At 51.5% G+C, this 23016-nt stretch overlaps 1 protein-coding gene across 1 annotated transcript; it reads right to left on the reverse strand.

Moving 5' to 3' along the window:
• Positions 1–274: 274 nt before the first annotated feature.
• LOC119229959 (ephrin type-B receptor 2) lies at positions 275–22856 on the reverse strand. Its single transcript, XM_062560707.1, is given in 13 exon segments — positions 275–434; positions 1241–1434; positions 2841–2990; positions 3198–3413; positions 5810–6057; positions 6208–6330; positions 7654–7718; positions 8765–8873; positions 10483–10645; positions 11401–11525; positions 21310–21441; positions 21444–21644; positions 22695–22856. Coding segments are annotated over 13 exon segments (1995 nt in total). The 5' UTR covers positions 22804–22856.
• Between the last annotated feature and the right edge of the window lie 160 nt (positions 22857–23016).

Raw genomic sequence — 23016 nt, forward strand, 5'->3', positions numbered from 1 at the left:
CTGGCTTTCGTCCAGAGACAGGACATTATTATCTGTCATCGCTACAGGAATCTTTAACAAAATTATATCTTGTGCATAAAGAGGTTTATTTTTTTCCCTCCCCTATTGTTTTGTCACATGTAATGATGTCTACTCCTTAAACGGAGGTCTAAGGATCGAGGCCCGCTGAACAGCTTCTGAGCCCGCTATTCATTCCTCGCCACTGCAGCGCTACGACCCCCCCCCCCCCCCCCCCCCCCCCTCACAACCACCAAGCTATCGGGGCCATTAGCACTTACTCCATGGTCATCTGGGACACCACATCAAACGTGGAGTAGTCAGCGCCGGCGAAGTTGTCTTTGTACTGGCCCATCTTGATGGCGTCCAGCCACTCGTCCACGGTGCTGAAGCTGGAGAAGTCTGGGATGCTGCGGTCCAAGAGGGGGAGGTGAACACTATGGAGGGGGAGGAGGTGGGGGGGGGAGACACAAGCCATTAGGAGTGAGGAGGATACAAAATGACAGGTTTCAAGTCAAAGATAACCCGGACCACCTGCACGTGATCCAACCATGAATCATTGCACTACATTTTCAAAAGAACAGAACTGATCCCCTACTGGCCTGATCCATGAACCCATACTTTCCAAACTGATTCCTCATAAAGCGTTATTTTCCAAATGAAGTGATAGGCTTTAAGGAGCCAATACATCCCCCCCGAGTGTCTGTGGAAAATATGTCTCTCGGTCCCACACGCCACCACAAATGGAAGTACAGACATGGTGGGGGGGGGGGGGGGGATAATGGAGATCAGTAAAGCCCTCGGCTCTCAAAGGAAACTAACACCCAGGGCAGGAAAACGCTTTCAAATGTTTTGTTTGCTTCAACCCAGGTTTTTTGCCCGAAGCGTGGTGGTGGAAAGGATTTGATTTATCAAACCCGAAGAGCTTTAATTTCTAGAACCGCTCGGCGCCACGAGAAACAAGAGACACTGCGAAGCGGAAAAAAAAAAAAAAACGGATGGCACTTTGGTCGGAGCAAGAATTTCCTGCTGGGAAGGAGAAAGGCTTCTACGTTCAGAGAGGATCAGATGCGTTATATTGTTCAAGATGTTATCCACATCAATGGCAGAACCAGAGGCCCCTCCCCGCCGCCGTGAGATCAAACCCACATGGGGAATAACGCCGAACACACTTTTAACACCAGCCGCTCCGAACCACATGTCACGACTAAGAAGGACGGAGGGGGGGGTGACTGGCGCTCACCCCGAGGACAGCGGGGTCATGGCCTTCAGCGTGTTGGGGTTGCGGATCATCTTGTCCAGGTTGTTGACGATCTGACTGAACTTGGGCCGGTTGTTGCGCTCCTTCTGCCAGCAGTCCAACATGAGCTGGTGCAGCGCGCTGGGGCAGTCCATGGGGGGGGGCAGCCGGTAGTCCTGCTCTATGGCGTTGATGACCTGCAGGGGGAGACAAACGGCCGCCGTGAGGACGGCGGTGGAGGACGCAGCCGTTCTTTAATTCAGTGCAAATACAAAAAACTAGTAGATGAAGCATTTGCACATAAATGCTGTGATGAGTTGGTGCATAAATACCGTTGATTGAGGTGATTGTTATAACCTCCTCCAAACAAGGTAGGTCAGTCACGAGATGCTTTTCTTCATCTAATTAGAACAAGGGGCCCCGTTTACTGGAACCATTACTTCAATCGCTAGAGAAATAATTATCATTTGTCATCTGAAGATGGAAAAATAGATCACTGTTGCTCGCAGAAACAAAGGATCGCATTACCCTCTGAAATGTAGTCAATTCAAATAATAATAAGCTTAAATAGAAATACTGGAAACTACGGGTACCTCAAACTACGTGTGTGTGTGTGTGTTTAAAAAAAAAAATTAAGTATATATATATATATATATAATCTGTTGCTTTTACCGTGTGGTAAAAACTGCTTCAGTCACTACTGAACACTGTTAAATTAACGTTGTTACCTAAACACACATCAATGTATAACTACATCTATTTGTGTACAAATCAGCGTGTTAATTTGCCCCGTGTGGAGTTGTTAAGCACCAGTTAGGTCATTAAGAACATAAACCTTATTTCACCAACTTCACATTGCTGCCAGATGTGACCTCATTTCTGGCCTTTTAATGCCCTCTCTCCCCCCCCCCCCCCCCCTCTCTCTCTCTCTCTCTCTGGCGATGTCGCCGGGTCGAGGCGGTGCCCGGTTTACGGAGTGAAACAACCCGGAGGACACCGCTCATTACCGGGGGGGGGGGGGCATTAGAGGAGCTCCATTCAGACCAGGATTGATCTCATCCAGGAGGCCTCCAAACGGGGACCCCGATGGAGCCGAAAACGCTATCTGGAAGCTGCTAATAAGATAACCGCCGAGGTCCCCCGGCCCCTCTCAGCGCATTAGTGTTCTCACTTTCAATTTGAGACTATTTTCATTATCTCTCTGCCCATGATTTGCGCCCCCCCGTCCGCTGCCCAGAAGGGGGGGGGGGGGGGGGTTGAAACGGAGGCTCCAGTCAAGAGCAGAAGCGGTCCAACGTGCACTGCCGTGCATCTCAAATGATCTGATTATGTCTCTGTGGCGAGTAGGGGTGGGGGTGTGGGCTGGGGGGGGGGTTCATGTAAAAGAAATGAGTGAAAACTGCTGTTTAGCTGCGGGAAAGCAGATACAATGACAAACTGTTTCTCTGAGGAGTCTGAGCCTGCAATGAAACCCAGACAGCACATGTGTGCACGTGTGTTCTGAGGCCTTATTTCAAAAGAATGTTTAAGGGGGGGGGGGGGGCGTTTGACTAAAGAATACAACAGCAATTTCATAAGAAAATTGACCCAGGTGAATACGTACGTCTTGATTGGTCATGTCCCAGTAAGGCCTCTCCCCGTACGACATGACCTCCCACATGACGATCCCGTAGCTCCACACGTCGCTGGCCGAGGTGAACTTCCTGTACTGGATGGCCTCGGGCGCGGTCCATCGGATGGGAATCTTCCCCCCCTGAGAACACAGGAGCGCACGACCTCAAGGGAAGGAAGCGAAGGACCGAAAGCCGAAACCGCACCGGGCCACAATTCTCACGGTAACCCGAAACTGGGAGGCGGACACAAAATGAAGTGTGGAACACGAGATACTGGAGAACAGGTGAGAGTGAGTCAGAGCTCAGTAACGACTATGAGAGTCGGGCCGGGGTCCGGCGCTCCTTACCAGTGCGCTGGTGTAGGTGGGGTCCGACGTGTCGTCCTCCAGGAAGCGCGAGAGGCCGAAGTCGGACACCTTGCACACGAGGTTGCTGTTGACCAGGATGTTGCGGGCGGCGAGGTCGCGGTGCACGTAGTTCATGTCGGCCAGGTACTTCATGCCCGAGGCGATGCCGCGCAGCATGCCGACCAGTTGGATCACCGTGAACTGCCCGTCGTTTTGCTGCAAGACAGATCGGAAGGTCAACCTCTGTTTAAAAGGTGAGACACAAAGAGGCGTCCACAGAGGGAATATGCGCCGGATGAATCTGATGCGGGCGACACCCGACGCGACGGCTGTCAGGCGACAACGTCTGAAATAACTTCCGTTGTTTCACTGAATGAAAAGGTGTGACGGCGTCCGTTAACAAACACGGCCATTCATCAATGCACAAGGATCCCCAGCGGGCCCCTCCCTGTCAAACAATAACTCTTTCTTTCCGACACGTCTACCTGTAACACAACCCTGCGTGTGGCTGATGCAGGAAAGTTACCCCGTCGTACTGGGGAGCGGCCCGGCAGGACGCTAACAGCACGGTTCGGGTCGGGGCTCGAATGGCTGACTACAGCTGTCGGGGAGTGGGGGGGGGGGGGGGGGGGTGTTGTACCTGCACTCTCCCCATCGCCCACCACAAAAGGCGGTGGGCTTTCGCGACGCCTCAGGGGCAGAAGAGCCCCGTTGCGTTTGTCAGTATTTTATTGTGGGCTGCAGAGAGATTCAAAAATGTGACCCCCCCGACCGGCCACACGGGGGCGCTGAAATACACGAGCCAAAACCCTGATAAAGGCCACGCTTTTTGATGTAAAGTTATTGGGCCAATCGTGACCAAAAAGGCCGCTACAGGCACAGGAAACCCCCCCCCAAACAAAATAGTTGTTCCAATTAATGCAAAACTGGCAGGATTTTTTTCATGATGTTGTTGACGTGCGTTTGTGTAACTACTTTCAAATCTGTCAATAAGATTAGTTCACTAGACACTAGATCCAAATATCCACTTGGATCTGCCAATGACCGCCTGACCAGACATCTACAAACTTGGTTGGATATTCCTAAATTAAATTAAAATAAATTAAGCCAGGAGAACATGAGCGGTGGGACTGTGAATATGCTGCGTACATTGTGATGATGAAGCAAGTGTGTGATTGGTCTCGCTCCCCCATTAGAAGAATTAAACCAGTTTTTAAGGGTCGTTGCTTGGTCGGATCCAAAAAAAGCAGCTCAGGTCGGATTGATCTATTCTCTTTGTACCCAGCAGGGTTTTCTAGCAGGAAGCAGCAGGGGAGATAATCCCCGGCACACACACACACCCACAGGGACACACGGGGACCCGCCAACCGGCGGAGACAGAGACCTCGGTCAGAAGCTCAGACGCTGTCAGCGATTCTTGTCATAAACTGTCACGGCGAGGAGGTTCCCCGCCGCTTCGAACACAACGCGCGCCGTCAGATACGCCTGAGGGAACGTCTGCGTGTACACAAACGCGTCGCAGAAAGAGCTGATGCTTTGTGTCTCTGAGGCGGAACGGGCCTTGTTCTTGAGGATGGGTTTGAGGAAGGCTTGCAGCAGAGGGCTTAAACTGACTCCCGCTGTGGGTATTAAACCAAAGAGGTAGAGGCTGGTCTTTCAGCTTCTCAGTGATGCATGTTCATTATTTGTCACATACATGATTCACTGTAAACCACGTGTGTGGCCAACCAGAGTTTTCTTTTGTAACGTGTGATCGATTTTGATGAAATGCTTTTTTTTTTTACTTGAGGAAATCAAAAGGCTTAAGTTTATCTATAATGTGTTATTTTCACAGCACTCATGATGGCTCATTGTCACTTTGAGTAAAAAGTTCATCATTTGAAGTTGAAATAAAAATAGACCTTTTTGCCTGAGATTCTGCATCTGTATTTTTTTCATAAATAAGAGGCCCTTTTCAAGTGAGAATAACAACATAGTAAAAAATAAGAAAAAAAGGAAAATTTGTATTCTTCTAAAAGGCCGTGTGACATCTCATCTTACAGACAGATTCATTTTTTTAAACATTTTACATCTCATTTTAAAGTATTTTAATGATGTATGTGGGTTGTCAATGGGTCTCTGTAATATCCCCCTCTGGTTAGATTTTGAAATTTAAAAATCTTGCTTATTTCTCGTCCTGGTGAAATAAGTGTGTGTGTAGTCCGGCAGTGGGGCGAAATGTGCAGTGAATGCAAAACATCAAAGAGAATCATCACCGCTCGACACAACATGAAATACACAGAGAGCACACGAAATGAATCCATACTGGGGGGATAACAGTGTTAATAGAGAAGCATTACTGCAGAGGCCCGGTAATACCTCAGAGGAACTGATGATTGACTGAAGACTCTGGGTAATAATGTCTCCTTGAAGCGGGATTAGTAAGTATATCAAGTCAAATCACTGGAAAAATATGTGTGCACATGAAAGAGTGTACCCGCTGCGATGAGGACACGGGCACATGTTTGTCAGCTGTCCTAATAACTCAAATGAAGCGCTCCTCAGGAGGAACCATTCTAGAGGTGAGACTGGAACGCAGTAATGCGAACGACACAAAGGGTGCGGCGGCTCACTCTGAGGAAGGAGTCCAGGGACCCGTTCTCCATGAACTCGGTGATGATCATGACCGGGCTGCTCTTGGTGACCACGCCCTCCAGGTGGATGATGTTGGGATGGTCGAACTGGCCCATGATGCTGGCCTCGCTGAGGAAGTCCCGCCTTTGCTTTTCCGTGTAGCCGGACTTCAGGGTCTTTATGGCCACAAACATCTCCCTTTTGCCCGGGAGCTTCAGGTTGCCGCTGCACACCTCTCCGAATTCCCCTGTGAGGAGGCAACAACGGTGCTTTTTTAACCCACAGGGATACGAGCGAGTAACATCTGCATTTATTTTATTTTTTTGTTCATTCGTTGGTTTCTAGACACTTTGCAGCGTTGTATTCAGTTCACGCCTCAGCGAGGTTTCTCCATTACCTGCGCCGATGACCTGCTCAATCTTCACACAGGATATATCAATCTCCTTGGCAAACTCCCTCACAGCCTCGTTGGGGTCCTCATATGTGAACGGATCAATATAAATCTTCATTCCTGGAGTCACTTGGAAAAAAGGAGAGAGCCTCTGTAATATATTATATGTGTTTTTTTGTCGCATTCGGCCACCTTTACAATCGATTCACCTTGCATTCCCACATAGTGTCATTCTTTTTTTCCCCTATGTGACATTCAGACGGTGAAGGTCGAAAGATGGAGGAGGCGGTGTGGTTACAAATGGCGGGTTTGTGATCAGCGCCATCGCGGCCGCTGCGTGTAATAAGGACGCGGTACCTGCGGTCTTCTTAGCTGGGACGAGGCGCATTAATACATATGCTGTGAGTCATAGTGCCATTAACACCCGGGCCCTGTATCAGCGCCGCTCAGCTCCACTCCAGGAAATAAATTGGCTCTCCTAAGCCCCCGATGCCAGGTCGATTGGCTTAAGGTGGCCTTTAAGTGTTCGGGGACTTAAGTGTCCTGAGTTTTAAATCCGATTATTCAGCCCTCACCTCCACGTCGGGCCCGAGGCTGTTTCGATGGATGCTGAACACGCGCCTGCATGAGCGCTGGGACCTGGTGCGTTAAACGCATGCAACAAACGTGCTGCGGAGAGGAACAGATGGAGAGGATCTGACCGGGGGGGGGGGGGCCCCACCCACCATTAGTTAAACCCCCCCCCCCTCCTGCGATGGCAAAGACCACCGAACGCATGGGCAGGAGCTGAGAGCGGCGTGAGGAACGCGATCGGGTTAAATCAGGGAAGCTACTGCCTTCTTATTTTATTAGAATAATGAAGGATAATGTGGGGTGGTAATTACCAGATGAAATAAACATATCGGGATGGGGCCATAAATTTGAGGTGGGTTCTGCGTTCTTTCCAATCAGGCGGCTAACAGATGGATTATCTTTAATATCTCAGGCGGAGCCGCGGTGAAATGACTTCTCTGTTCTTTCTCCCCGATCCATGTCTGAATTATTGTCATTTCACTTTTTCTCGCCACTGTAACTCAAACACAGAAAATCACAGTCTTTAGAATTTCTTTTTTTTTTTTGACAAAGGCAAATGACTCACGTGGCATTAGCGAGCTAATGGCGGCAACGCGAGTGGCGACTGACCCATTTCGACCACAATGGGATCAATTGACTATGAAATGTGATGATGCACAGAACACACACTCGAACACTGCTTTGTGATGTGGTGAAATCCGCCCCGAGTGAGCAGAGCCACACAGAGGCCAGGATTACTGGCGAGTGGGGGGTGGGCGACGGGCCGTAGCCATGGAGACAGGTGTTTTGAGGCAGCGGAGGGCTGACTGGCCGCCGTGGAGACGGTCGTTATGGAGACAGGTGCGATCGGGGTGGGGGTGGGGGGGGGGAGGCACTCACTGTGGCCGCTGGTGTAGTGCTGCAGCTTGTCCGTGTACTCTGAATCCGTCCGGTCGAAGCCACGCCTCCTGGGGGGGGGAAAGACAAAGAACTCTAGCTTCGGTTCAAAGAGGGGGTAGAGGGGGCGAGGGAGGGGCAGGCAGGCACGCAGTTCAAACAGCCCCCCCACCCCCGGCCCGCCAGACAGTGGAGATACACCGACGAGGATCAAATGGAGAACCAGGGAAGGCGTTTCGACAAACACGCCACAACAGACCCGCCTGCTCCTTTCCAAGCGCACAGCAGCTGGCTGCATGTCGGTAATCACAGGGAGAAAGTCACTTTTACCAATTTTCAGTTAAATGGGTTTTTGCAGCTCGCCGTTGTGCCTCGTGGAACGGTTCGGTAACAAAAGTGTTCCACACAATGGAGCCGCCGAGCTGGAACTGGCAGGCAGCCCGACGAGGACACATTAAAATATCTTTTTAACTCCTATGATGGGGCCGTCACAGTGCATTAGAAGCTTTTAATGTCCTCGACCGTCCGAACCGGCTCTCGAAAAAAACTCTCCATCACGCACCCTTTCATTTTGCCCTGGCCGTGCTCCCAAACGCTCCCACAATGCAGCGGGGCGGGCCTCCTCCATCGAGCCGACCGCCGAAAGTGAACGAACCCACGTGCAGTCGACGCGGGCAGACACACACCCCCCCCCCCCCCCCCCCTTCGCGCAGTCTGTTCTCTCTGTACAGGAAGAAGCTCTGACCTTGGCGGGGTTGCAAACCATTTCCCTCCCCCCCCCCGCTGAGTGGGAGCACCCACAGAACTCCGTCTTCGCTTCTGCCTGAAAGACTGGAATCTATTAAGAATGAATATCTACGAAGCCACATGGTTTCATTTCTACGACACGCATTCATAAGAATCTGCTTTATTGGCACGGGGGGGGGGGGGGGGGGGGTTCTACTACGGTTTATTTCTGTTCGCTCTGAATGGACTTGCACGCAAACTCCGAGAGCAATAATACATGGAAACGGGAACATATGCACATTTCAACGGGGTAAAATCCGCAAAGAGCTCATAGAGGTATTCGGCTCAAAGGCTCGTATCAGGAAGGCCCGGCGCAGGACTGACTCACCGGTTACAGACGATGACGATGACCACCACGGCGATGAGGAAGACCAGGCCAGCTGCTGCCGAGCCGATGATCAGAGGTAGCTTCTCCTGGATGCTGGTGTTGTATTCCTCTGCAGAAAGAAAAGAGCACAGACATAAACAAAGCCACGCCAGCACACACAAACACACACGCGTGTGCAGAGTCACGCGGTGAAACATACGGGCGAGCATCTGAGCCTCTCCATGCGGAGGGAGCAATGGGTGACAGACAGACATACGGCTGGATGAACCGCCGATCAGCTCGGCATCTTGACTGGCAGCGTGGCGCTTTTTTTTTTTTTTCCTGAAGCCCACTGAATGCGGCGCAGACGCACAAATCATCGGGCAGAAAGCGCGTGAAGTGAGCGGAGAGAGAGAGAGAGAGAGCATGTTTGGGTGAGACCCAGAAGGACCGGGGCGGCCCAGAGCAGGAATCCAGCTCCTGGAGGGGGGGGCCACACAGAGGCAGAGCGGCTGTTTAACCGTGATCATTTGTTATATGTTCATGCACCAGAGCCCACAGGAAGAGTTATAGTGTTCCGCAGAAATCTATATATTTAACTACATTCCAACTGCATTGTGTTGCGGAACATTCGTGAAGGATTGATAGAGCGATTTGTGCTGCTAATTACAGTGTGTTTAAAGAAAAGTGCCCATGACAGGAGAAGTTAAATGGTAATGGTACTTCAGGCCCGCACTATTTTAAAGTACTTAAATGAGGGAAATTATGAGACTTGTTCATAAGTTGATACTGTATTTAAAATAATTTTCATGTCTAGTTCAAAGACTGTCGTTTTTTCCAGCCATTCTCACAGACTGGGACACAATTTAATATGCAGTAAACCTGAATATGTTGTATTTTAAGGATATTTGAAGCCTACTTATAACACTAAATTCAGCTTGAAAAAATATCAAACTGTGTGGGAAGAGGAATCAAAGTGAATAATTAAATTCAATAAATTTATTTGGTATTATTTAAAAAGTTTTCAATAATAGCTGAATAAAGCCTAGCTCTGATTCATTATATACATCTGTAACTTTCTATAACATGTTTTCAAACTGTGTATTTGATGAAAATTGTACTTTGTTACTTGCTCTTCTGAGTCTGTATCTTTATGTGGAAATGCACTTATTGTAAGCTGCTTTGGATAAAAGCGTCGGCTAAATGACATGTAATGTAATCTGAAACTTATTCAAGAAATGTAAAATTTCCCACAATTCATGAGTTAATGAGTTCCATTATGAATTGGTTCTTTGTCATTTTTAAACAGTCAGTCACAAAAAGAAAACTCTACTTTTGCCCATCCTGCTGGGCTTATTCCTCCCTTCACTTCACCCCCCATCTTTCAGTGCATGGTTTACTTTATACTCCCTCAGCTGCGTGGCTCCACGCGGTCCAGGTGATGCACGTTTGTCATTCACTGTGTGCGGCAGCATGGGGGCTGATGACGGCCCTGCGCGCTGCAGGCTGAAGGAAATGAGACGTTCACAAGGGGGGAAAACCCAGGTCAAAGGCTCCTACATTTACCTGCATGTGTGTGTGTGTGTGTACCAAAGAGAGGAAAGAAACCCTGAATCCCCAAAGATGAATGAAGACATGATCACGGGTAAAACGCGTGGGGTGTTTCCCCACTTGTCTGGTTTGGAAGTGCTTCGAGTTCGAGGTGGTGGGGGGGGGGGGGCATTGGCTGGATGGCTCACCCTCGGTCATGGTCTGGAAGTAGAGCTTGCCGCTGTAGCGTCCGAAGCCGGCCACGGTGCGAGCCCGCACCTGGAAGACGTAGATGCTCCCCGGCTTGAGCCCGCGGATGACCACCGTGTTGGTCTGGCTCCTGATGGCGGTGCCGTTGTGTTCCGATTGGTCCTGGGAGACCAAGACAAAAGGAAAGAGGATCTGGTGAACTGAGGGCCGATCATTCTAAAAACGCCGCGTGAATAAATGGAGCGACCCTTCTTTTAAGTGTTTATCCCTGTTGTTATTTCCTAAATATCGACATTGAGAGGCAAATACTACTGAAAATGGCTTGTTACGAAGCACACATCGTGCTGGAAATCAACGTTGGAAATAATAGGGGAGCGATTTGGCACTAGAATAAACATAGAGCCCAGTGTTTGATGGACCTAACGGGGCCGAGAGAGAGGCAAGACATCCGGCGGATGCAGTTTAAAAAAAAGAAAAATGGTGGATTTCGGTGGCAGTTTCAGGTCAGGCGGCGTTCTGATAATCCTGTGATCATCGAGCTCCCTTCAACGCGCCGCTTCTGAGCCGCAGCGGGGCCCCCGGGACCATTTGTTTTGACAGCTCTCTCCCGCGGTGTCAGAAAAAAAAAGGGAATTAAGACTCCGAGTACTTTTTCTTGTGAGAAAGTACGCCGGCTGCGGCGCACCAACCGTCTCAACCCGCACGCCGCTGCACAACACCCACCCCCCCACCGAGGGCCCGGACAGCGCTGCTGCTTCCTCCGCTCCGAGGGCCCGAGTGCACGCCTCCCCGAGATGCTCCGCCATGTGGGGAAGCGTCGTTTTCGTGGCTGCTGCTGTTTGGAAGCTTGAGTTGAAACGGATCAGTAGGTCAGTAGGGGTGGGGTGGGGGGGGGGGGGGGGGTAGGGGGGTGGTACCTTCTCGTAATACTGCAGCTCGTAGTCCAGGATGACCCCGTTGGGCTGGTCGGGCTGGGACCAGGAGAGGGTGATGCTGTCCACCGTGCGGCTGACCTGGTGCATTATGGACACGGTGGACGGGGCTGCGGGGGAGGGGGGGGGAAGAGACAGAGAGAGGTCGTTAAGGACGAGGAGGACCAATCGGCACAGACCTGGCGAGTCCCGCACGCTTTGCGGGCTTTACGGCATCTTTAATCTCGGAGACAAACAGCGGGTGGTGCAGAGGTGGACTACGTAACGCCAATAAAGTCGCAGTAATATACTGCGCCGTCTGTTTTTAGGGAGTCTTCGCCGCTGCAGGTTGGCGAGTTACAGCGCCGGCTTTCAACCGCACGCCTCCCGGGGACTTCCCAGCGTCAACTGTGACTTTCCTGTGATTCATTTACGCCTGTCGGGCCGCTGATAACAGACCGCCCGCCCTCTGCAAATAAATCATTTTGAAAATCTCGAGACCACCGTGCATTACGCGCACGGAGCATAAACCAAACAAACAGATTACAACCAGTCGCATGCAATGCAACACATCCTTTTTGTCCCCCACAGTCTAATTCTACTGCCCCGAGTTGTTTATGCATGAAGATCAGAGCTTATAGGAGCGTAGCAGAGAGCTTCCATGCTATAAACCGGGGTTCTTACTTTTCCTTTTAGAACGGTGTAAAAAGCAGAACCTCTGAACCTTGATCTGCTTCTAGTCTGGATACATCAGCACTGCAGCATCATTTCTTTTTGCTGGTGACATTTGCTTGGCCTTTGCGATTCTAGGTAAAAATGCTGTGGCATTTTAAGCGCAACCTTTCAAGCTAAATTGACAATAAATGTATTTTTTTTTTTTAAAACACCGTATTATAGTCAGCGCCATTCACTGATAATGTGACTTCACAACAGAACAATCCGTCTGGCTGTAATGGATTCAAGTCTCCAGTTTGATTTTTAATGCCACAGAAAACATTTCTATCCAAAGATAAATGGAAAATTATTCCTCAAATGGAACACTTTTAGTTTGGTCCTTTTAACAAAAGCCGAGTTTAAGGAAAAATCGTGTACAAGCGGTGAGTGGTGCAGTAAGTTTATTTCTGCTCAAACTACATCCATCCTGAAAACATCAGGAATGCAAACGCAGCTTTTTTTATTTTCTTTTTCAACAAGTTGCAATGTCTGAAACTAATTTTCACTTTTGTTCCTTCTCCAGCATTTCAACAAGTAAATTAATCAAGCCCCTTTGCTTGAGTTGATTCAGGTACAACAAATATAAAACAAATCGTTACGTCCTGGGTGGCCCACTGAGGTCCTGCGTGGCCCCGGGACATAAAACCTTGTACATTCTTTTCAGCCCAACCATAAGGCCGGAGGAGGGTGATTACCTCACGTCCTCCAACAACCATTAAGATTAGTTCAGGGTGCCGTGGGTCAGCGTGAAGCTAAGAGGAGCCCGAGATAAAACGCCGTCTGGGGAGCCCGGCGAGGGCTGCAGGCCCAGCGGTGTGTGTGTGTGTGTGAAAAAAAGGGTGGGCTGTGGATTCAAAAGAAGGATTTATTAACACCGAGGCCCACGCTCATCCCCTACAGGCCCCGCGCTGCACACACACACACACGCCGGCCCTGAGGAACCTCTGCACCGGCACGCGCTCGCCACAGAAAACTCATCCGCCACGACTCTGCGGCGAGCGACTCTGCGGCGAGCGACTCCGCGGCTGCGAGTTTGGTTTTAAATCTTCGTGGAAAGAGACGACCTTGCAACTCGTGTCCCCAAAAAAAAACACATAGCCGGTAAGCGACCAGAGGGAGTCGGAGCTCACGTTTGACATTCGAGTCCCTCGCTCTCTCATCAGCCAATCAGGCCCCTTCGCCTCGCGTGCCCCCTGACCCCCCCCCTGAAGAAAACGGACGCGTCCACCTCCCGGGGGCCACAGATTACGAGCACGTCCTCGTTTGCTGCTGCCAGCGTTTAATAAATAGGCCTCCCATATTTCATCTCAGCAGAGCACTTACACGATGACGCCCCCCCCCCCCTCCCACCTCCTGCGCGAGGCTGTGGCGAGGCTGCGGCGAGCATGCATCACGCCGCAGGTCCTGGGGCCGGACGAGCGGTAATGTATACAGCGTGCAGTCAGGAATCTCCTCCTCCTCCTCCTCCTCTTCCTCGCTGTACACAGCGCTTTGCATGCGGTCTCGGGCCTAATAAGGCAAACTGTAACTCTAAGAGGAGCTCACGAGTATCTCATTTCGGATGTGCACGTATTCACGAGTGCCACATGGCCCCTTCCCGCACAGCCATGCCCAGTAACCCGATACGGAGGCGAGGAAACAAAAGGCAGCTCATGTGTTCATGTACCGGGGGGGGGTGGGGAGGGAGGATGGACGCATGCCAACATGAAAAGCTGTTGCAGGAGAACACTGTGGTTTTTCTTCTGCTCGGGGAACGACTTCGCAGACGGCGCGGTGGCAGCCGTCGACCCGCGTCTGAGCGCCGAGGAAAAAACCGACAGACCGATAGAAACACACCCGAAGGGGGGGCGGGGGGGGGATTAAATGGGAACACGAGGCGCGGATTCCGGTGCAAAGTCAATATTGAGTGGAAAACACGCGAGTGTTGGGAGCACTCGGTCGCTCGAGGAGGAGAGACAGAGAGAGAGAGTCCGACTCCGAGTCCATTCAGGCTCAGCTGACATTCCACCGATTGGCTGCGGAATGCAGCGCTTCGACCAAGACAAAGCTCCACTGCAGCAACGAGCCACATATGAAAGCCATTTTTGGGACGTCTAATTTATGTAATCTTAAGTCTCCCCATTGTGTTCTGAAAATTCAAGTGCAGCTAGAATACCCCCCCCCCCCCCCCCCTCCTGATCTAATCTATAATTAACAGGCTTGAGTAAATACTTTGGTTTTCTTTGTGTCAACATCATTCAGCGAGTTATGCCGCTAAACACAATGTTTGTGTTGTTCCGAGCCATTTTCTGTGGTGGTTACGGCGATTATTTCTAAACCACGTGGATTGCACCCCATTAAAGACAATTGGGAATTAAAAACAAGGAGTCATCAATTCAAAGTACGTCAAGTCAGATACATTTTTAGATGCAAAGTGGGTGAGCTCCACTCTCAATGTCCTTAACAAACCAACGAGGCGGGGACCACGACAACGACGGGGACCGCGACAGAGACTGGGATTGGAAGCTTACGGAATGAAATCAGATGGCTGAATTGTTGATGAATGGCCTTTGATGAACGTGTCAGTAACCAGGCAGAGAGAGACGGAGGAGTCACTGCCATCGCTTCTCATGAAAAGCCATCGCTGATGATTATCCATGTTACGTGCAAGGCATTTCATTTTAAATCTAACCCTTCAACTTCAGTTCAACCCAGAAAAGATTGCGTTTAATTTTTCTTTTCTCCGATATATCCAAGAGCTCACGGAGACAATAAAGCCTTTTAATATCCCGGCGTGGCCCCAGGAGGGGGGCCCTCGGTGTCCGTCTGAAGACCTCGGAGGTAAGTGTATCACGTGGCTCGGCTGTGAGAGGATGGGAGGCCGCCCCGCTGTTGTCAAAGAATTGGGTTTCAGACCCCGACATCATTATATGAAAGTCTTTTCTAGCACGCCGCTCTGGCCTCGGCCCAACGACACGCGGCACAAAGGGCTCTGTTTGCCTCTCCCAGCTCTAATAGATGTCTCAGCCTTGTGTTTGAACACCTACTGACTTCCCTAATCAATTAAAGATGGAGTTTACGGGGATATTTCCGCTCATTTAAACCCAGGCGGATTTAACGCGGGCCGAGCTTCTGCTTAACGGGAGCGAAGGCTTTCATGCGTCCCATTAATTTATGCCTCTTATCTTTTATTACACTACACTCTTTTGGTGGGCTTTTCCACTTTCTCTTTGACCGCTCCCCTCGTTTGGCAGCCGTTCTAGCGCTAAGCCTCATTACTGAGCGCCGCCACGAGCATGATGGGCATATTCATTAAGCCAGGCTGCTGAAGTGAGACCATTTGGGCCGCATTGGCAGCGGAGGGGGGGGGAAGCTCGGGGCTCCGGAGCCCGGGAGACACCAACGGTAACTGTTACAGTCGGGCCATTCTCTGCAGGTGACTTGCACCATTTGAAAACAAAAAAAAGAGGAAATAACTTCCAACATTTGCAAGAGTCGCATGAATCACACGCTTCTGAGGAAGAGAGAGAGAGAGAGACAGATAAAAGGGGCCTTAAACATACACTAACGTCCTAATGGGTCTACAACCATGTGGTTCTGATGATTAGACGTTCTGGTGCAGAGAGCACTGCTATTATTTGGGGAAGACAGGGGAGGTAGCGAGAACAGGTCGAGGCTCGTAAAGCCCTTTTCCTTTCGCATTGTAAAAAAAACGGTCCCCCCCCCCCCCCCAGCCCAAACCAGCTGGTTCTCTACCAGGCGGCCCCTCAAACGCGCCGCGGCGCTCTACCCCGCTTTATGAGCGGCGCATCGAGCCGTCTCAGAAGGGAGGGGCCCATATTTGCAGGTACTTTTAGCACGCTGGCAGCCCGCCGTTTCCCCAGCTGCAAGGGATTGTGGGTTTTTTACATCTATAAAGACTTTCCAGAGCCGTAAAAGCTACAAATGTGAGATTTCAGTCCATCGAGCTTCAAACCATCTGCACTGGAAAAGATTGGGGGAGTAAATGCACTCGTACAGACACCATAAGCTAATTATAAAATAGGCACTTCGGGGGCTTGAAGAGTATTCAGAGGTTGGAGCTTAAATCGAAACCGACCGAGATGAGTATTTGTGGAGGAAAAAAAAAAAAAAAGCTGCAGCCCCCGGAGCCCCCGTCTCACGCTCCCGAGGCGTTTCAACCCTTGGAGCTTCTGTCGCTGGATGAACGGCGCTGAACACAATGCGCAGCATCCGAGCCACTTTCCAGCTTCTAATTTATCTTTGAAAATAATTGAAAACCACAGCGGTGCTCTCTGCAGCAGATCGGACTGAACCCGTCCACAGCGCAGTAGAAACTCATCTCCATTACGTGCCATCCCTGACAAAGTCACATTTATAAAGATTTCAAAAAGCTTTCAAAAAGCCAAACCAGGAAAATGTCACGATCGTCTAAACGTGGACCAAACTGCGGTCATTGAAAATCAAACAATCAGAAACCCAAATTGTCAAAATGTACTTTTTTTTTTTTAAATTATATGATAAAGACATCTGTTGTGATCTTCTGGTTTTTTCGGGGGCTTCAGCTGATGCGGAAAGAAGATTTTTCTGGGGGGGAACTGGACTCTGATGAATACACAAGCTGCTTCCAAACTCCCGTGAGGAAAACCGAACACAAACCACGGACAATTTTACATTGTTGGCTTTCATTTTGTCTGCTACTCGCACGCTGTTTATCGACTTAATAGCTTTGTTGTTGGATTCAAAAATAAAAAAATGGCTGATAGGATACAGCTTCTCTGCTCTATTCTGCTCCTAAGTGCGGAACAGGACGAATCGCAGCGAGAGGAACAAGAATATGAGAATTCATGTATGACGTCCCCTGGGTTTAAAAAAAAAAAAACCTTCTAATATCAACGGTTTTCGTGTGGGTCGCTCCATAAATCACACCTCGTTACACGGTCTGAGTATTATGATGTCGAGTACTGATCCCAGAAAGCAGCTGCGGAGCAATATTTTTAAAACCAGACCTGACAGTTGCATGCAGCACATCTGCCCCCCCCCCCCGCCCCCCCCGGTTCAAGCTCAATGCATGCATGTGACTCGCGGCTTAGCGTCGAAGTCATGCTTATCTGCGCGCACGCTGCTGCGCCGCGGCGGCGGAGACGGACGCACGATGCCCGAGGATTATTAAAGATCATCTGCGCTTAAAAAGGTCCTGACCCCAATTTACGCACGCAGCCTCGGAGGAGACGATGGTCGACGGCAGATAGCACGATCGCTGCCATCTATGCCAGAGAGTCGGGGCTGCATTAAAAAATGAAGAGGCATCTGAGGGAGGGAGGGGGGGGAGGGAAGGGGGGGGCGACTAGAGACACCAGACAATGACGTCCCTCCCTTCCGCCATAAAAGGAATACTTGATCTTGTGTGTCTCTGCAGCTTGAACTTCAGCAGTGTGTTTGGCAGAGAGACAGAGGTGGGGGGGGGGGGGGGGGGGGGCGCCATTGTGTTTATCCCAGATCCATTTCCTTAATTGGTGAAGTTAACTCCATAAAGTTCACACACAAATCTATAAATGTAACACCACAGCGCCGATTGGGTCGAGACCCCTTTTTGCTTCATCGGCTTAATTTATTATCTCTTTATTTTCTAACCCGTCGTCGTCCTGCTCTCGTGCGCAAAGAGCAAATAAACCGCGACGGGTCAACGATTCGGGCGTTTCAAGCGGCATCCAATGCACTCAGCAGGAATGAGTCGCGTGGTGCTGAAGAGGAGCGCGGCCCCTTGAGCCCAGAACCCAGGTCTGGACACGCAGATCGCATCCTGGAGGACGAGATCCAAAGAAACACAGAAACGAACACGATCAGTTAGTCCCAAATAAATCCATCGATCGCAGGCAGGTTATTTAAAGACATCCGAAGAGCCGCACTGGGCCCCACCTCCTCCTCGGCAGGGCTCGCCTGGGGGGGGGGGGGGGGGGGGGGGCGGGAGCGGGCCCTGTAAGCGCCCGGGCTCCAGGTGCATGCTGGGGGCCTCCTGTCTGTCCGTCTGGCTGAAGGCTGACCCACCATATTGTGGCGCTCCCCGACGCCTTCTGTCACCGTCACACAGCACGCCGTTAAACTGGCGGGCCCCCCCCCGTCCACGCGTCCCTCAGCATGGGAATCGGTGTAGACCACAGTAGAGGCCGCATTTGGCCGGCTGGTGCATGGACACACTCTGGCGGTCCCACCTGGCTCGCCACCGCGGCTTTTCGCACCGCGGCCCGGCGGAGCGGCGGGGGACGGGTCACTCTGGACCTGGGCAAGGCGGGCGGTAATTAAGTCGTAAATCTTGCCCCTCGACCCACTTGAAATGGCGGCCCCTCTGACTGATGCGTTTCCCCTCCGCAAGCAGCCGGCCCACCTGATAACGAACCCGGTTTCAGCCCGCCGCGCTTCTCGATGACATCAGCAGCAGGCGCCGCGGCTCACCTTGAGAAGATGAAATGCCTAAACAAACACGTCCTCTGGAGTCCAATAAACCGCAGGCAATACGGCAGAGACCAAATGGGTGGAGATCAAATTCCTCTATTGTGCAATTCGGGGAAAACGATCTCTCAGAATAGTGATGGTTTTCATTAAGGAAGGAGATCATCTCACCTCTGTGCACACACACAACAGCTCCAGAGTGACAAGCAGTTACACGATGAGTCGGCTGATATCTGTACGTTGCTTATAGTAAATAGCTCAAATAAACTCTGCGTTCGTACATGAGAAGCCTAAAGGACGACTCGTTACTTCATAAATGCGGGTTACGACACACAAGCTAGTTTTTTTTTCCATGTAGAGATTTGCTTTAAATGTTTCGAGTCATCATCACTATAATTCTTGAATGCCTGGTTCTAACACCACTAGCTGTTAAAAAGACCTTGGGATGGTCCTTTTGTTTGTGGGGGGAGGGGGGGGGGGGGGTGGAGCATCCAGCCATGTGACTCAGACAGAATGTTTATAAATGAAGCGCATTAGGAGAAAATCATCCGTCAGCGACGTTTGATCAAGCCTCAGCGGTTTTCCCTTTTGTACATTAATAATCATTTTACTGTCAGCCGACTGAGGTCACCGGAGGAGGGTGGAGCAGGAAGTGGTTTCAGACGTGAGTTGATGGAGGTTTACTCGACGTCATTTACTTTCCCGTTGCAATGTTGTCTAATCCTTTAAATAGTTTCACTTCTGAATAATCACCGCGAAGATTAAATAGATAAAGGCTTGTGATGCATCGCTGCGATAACGTATTTAAATGTGCCGCCTCCCCTGTAGTGTGACTACTACTACACACACACACACACACACACACACACACACACACACACACCACACACACACACCTCCAGATGTGCACTCCGCTCATGTCAGGCGACGAGGAACATTTTATTTATTCGAAGCTTAAAGCCAAAGACTCATTATTACAACAAAAAAAAAATAGAAAATGAAAAAAAAGGCTCGCAGGGACATTCCAAGGCTCTTGCATATTTAACACAATACAAGTTTTGAGGGAATTAGTCATTTGCCACCCCCCCCCCCTTTGCGTTGCAGTGCGTAATGAAGCGCCGCACTCTACAGGGCGATCACGTCTTTTATCGCGCCCATCACCTATGGAGGGGGGGGGATCAGCCCCGCGGGGACCAGAGTGAGAAGTTCTGCTCACGTCTTCTTGCACCCCCCCCCCCCCCCCCCCCCCCCCCACTGATCCCCCCCCCTTCACACCAACAAGTCATGGCTGAGGACACAGCCCTTCACACAGGACGTGGGGCTTACTTTTAGTTTACATATTCAAACTGAAGCTTACTGAGAGATTGATTAACACAACATACAACATTTGAACACTGTTTTTTATTCATATAACTGGCTCTCAGTGTGGGAGGGGGGCACAGAACTGCCCGGGGTGATTAGGGGTGACATGATGTTTATGTAACCTCCACCAAGCCTCACAAACCAGATGTAATTATGGGCTCCTGGTCCCAGTGACCCCCCCCCCACCCCCCACACACACACACACACATACCGAAGCGGGCAATCCCTGTGTCCAGGGGTGATGTTAGTCGGGGGGGGGGGGCCCGGCCAGAGTCGAGTTCTTTTCACGGCTCCCCTCCGACGGGAGCCCCGGCTGCCTAATCCAAAGTGACGGGCCACTTCACTGGAGAGAGCCCCCCCCCCCCTAATTTCCGCCCCGGACCCCGCGGCAGGGGGAAGCCGGAGAAGCCGAAAAAAGGGGGTCGGGGTGGCCGACTCATTGTGGCCCAGCGAGAAGGAGCGGGGGGAGAGGGGGCCCTCATTACAACGCTCAACTGCACTCACAGGCCCTCATTAACCCGCCACACAGTGACTCAAATCAAAACAAAGACAATAAAAAAAGAGGGTCGCCGTCAGAACCAAGGGGCCCATTCGGGCCCGGCGTCGTAAACAGAGTGATTTACGCAGCTTTTACACACGCGGATTTCCGTAACATCCAAGTTTGCAACAACGGGTCATTTTAAGTGCGGGAAAGCGCCTGTTAAATGTTGTCATCTGACTTGTGTACACTTTCCATTTGACTGCTCGCATGGAGGCATGTGGACATCTGGGAATTCCGGGGGGGTGGGGGGGGGAAGTAGTGATGAGAGCGAAGGCGCAGTTAAACAAAAACCCAACAGGTCGGTAGGTCTCGGCTGATGGGAGTACTGCCCCCGGTGGAGGGGAGTGGACGATGTGAGGTGACATGTATACCCGCCCCCTCCCCCCCCCCCCCCTCGAATAGCTCGCCGCGCCAAATGGACGTGTGTTTTACTTCACAAGCAGCGTGTACTTAACACACACACATATACATGCGTTTCTAATCATTCCAACATACTGTAACCCCATTGTGCACCTCGCCTGCTCCCTGCTCCACAGGCTGGACGATGAGGTCACGCTGCTACGTGGTCACATGTCCGTCTGTCACATCATCAGCGCCACTCTCTCCCTGCCCCCGTTTTAAGACCCTCCATCTGCAGACACCCCGCCACACGGCACCCGGCTCGGCGCTGTGCATTATGTGCTCAGAGAGAGGTACTCCAGCGGGGAGGGCGGGGGTGGGGGGGCATAAGAGGCAGAGCGGCAGCACGGAAATAGTTGCGGGGGGGAAAGAAGAAAAAAAAAAAAAAGAGGGGGGGACGAAAGGGAAAAGGAGAGGAGACCACACGATGTGAACACGGAGTGTAGAACAAGACAGATGGGCCCACTTACCAGCCTGGTTAGTGGTGATGTTGACTGAGGCGTACTGGGGCGAGTGGGGGCTCTGATCTGACACGCCGTTGACGGCCTGCACCTCGAACGTGTACTGCGTGTGGGCCAGCAGGTCGCTGATGTAGACCCGCGGCTCGTCAGGCCCAGCTGGCGGGGCAGGAACTGAACGTTGTCCCCGCAGCGGGTGCAGCCCCCGCGGCCGCCGCCGCAGCTCTTGCAGATGATGTTGAAGACCACGTCCTCGCGGCCCCCCGAGTCCCGGGGGGGCAACCACTCCAGCATGACGGAGGTCTCGTTCACGCTGGAGATGACGGTCTGCGGCGCCGAGGGGACGGCTGAAAGGGAGACGGGGGGGGGGAGCAAAGCTTGTTTTAGAAAGTCTGGTGAATAACTCGCAAAATGTTATTTTACGGTATCTTACGGTATTTACAGAATACATCCCGTGTGGGAGCACTTTGTGACGTCAGGGGGACTAATGGGATGAAGCGCTCCACTCCGCCCACAACCTCCTAAATCCCAATCGATCACTTCCTGTTTACCCTCCCTCTTAATGGCAGCAATTAGCCGAACTCCGGCTCTGGATGGAAGCCCGTCGGAGTGCCCCCCTCCTTGGTGTCTGTCCTAGATGGAAACACCACTCCTCCTTGGCATCTCCACCCTGGGTTGGGGGTTGGGGGGGGGGGGGGGGGGGAGGACTCCGATGGGTCCATTCCGTTGCTTCAATCGGGGCCCCCGGGGCCCCCGCCGCGCTTAGTACGAGCGACGTGACGCCGCTGCTTTCCCATCCACAACAGCTGCCCGACTCCCAGAGCCGGGCTTATGCAAATCTCCTTTGTTGGAGATCATCAAATCTTTTTCCCTCCTCTCTCCCTTTCAACAGGCAGAGAGGGAGAGCGGGGGGGGCGTGTGGGGGGGGGGGGGAAACACGACCCGAACGTTGAAAGGGGCTTTTTTTTTTTTTTTATTCTCACTCACCCGTTTTGTTTTAGTAAGGCCACACTCTATGAACTGATTCCTTGTCCTCCATCCCTCTCGTGTTGCCTCTCCTTCACTCGTTTCCCCTCATGCTTTACCCCCCCCCACCCTCCCCCCCCTCCCTCACTCCACCGCAGCTTCTAATTCAAACAGCCTCATTGGCATGACAAGAGAGAGTCTGGAATGGGCTCTTTTCTCCGGGCCCCCACAAAACAACGCGCCTCGGCCCAGTAACCTCTGGTCTGGCTCCGGGGCTCGGGGCAGCGTGGTGTTTTTTTTTGGGGGGGGGGGGGGTCAGAGCTGTTTGTATGAGGGACAGCTCTGACAGGATTTCTCTGCTTGGAGTTACACAGACTACCACTGTCCTTTTGATCCTTGGCTGGGGGGGGGGGGGGTGGCGGCGTACGTACTCGTGCACGGCATCTGGAGCGGGTCCGAGTCGGTGCGGTAGAATCCGTTGCGGCAGACGCAGTTGATGGCGCCCTCGCTGGTGGTGCGGCTGTTGATGGGGCACTGCATGCAGGGCTCGTCCTTCTGAGTCGGCTTGAAGAAGCCCGACGGACAGGCTGCAAGAAAGAGGAGGACGTGAGACGTTACTCTCAGTAAAGGGAACAGAACCAATAGCATTGCCCTTAATGACGAGGATGAGGTCAGATTGTTTTGTATTCGGGAATCTGTATTCGGGTAAAGATCAAAACGCTCAGCGCTTCGGATTCCGAGCCGGTGAAATTA

The sequence above is a fragment of the Pungitius pungitius genome, unplaced genomic scaffold (genome assembly GCF_949316345.1).
Source record: "Pungitius pungitius unplaced genomic scaffold, fPunPun2.1 scaffold_115, whole genome shotgun sequence".
NCBI classification, from domain to species: domain Eukaryota; kingdom Metazoa; phylum Chordata; class Actinopteri; order Perciformes; family Gasterosteidae; genus Pungitius; species Pungitius pungitius.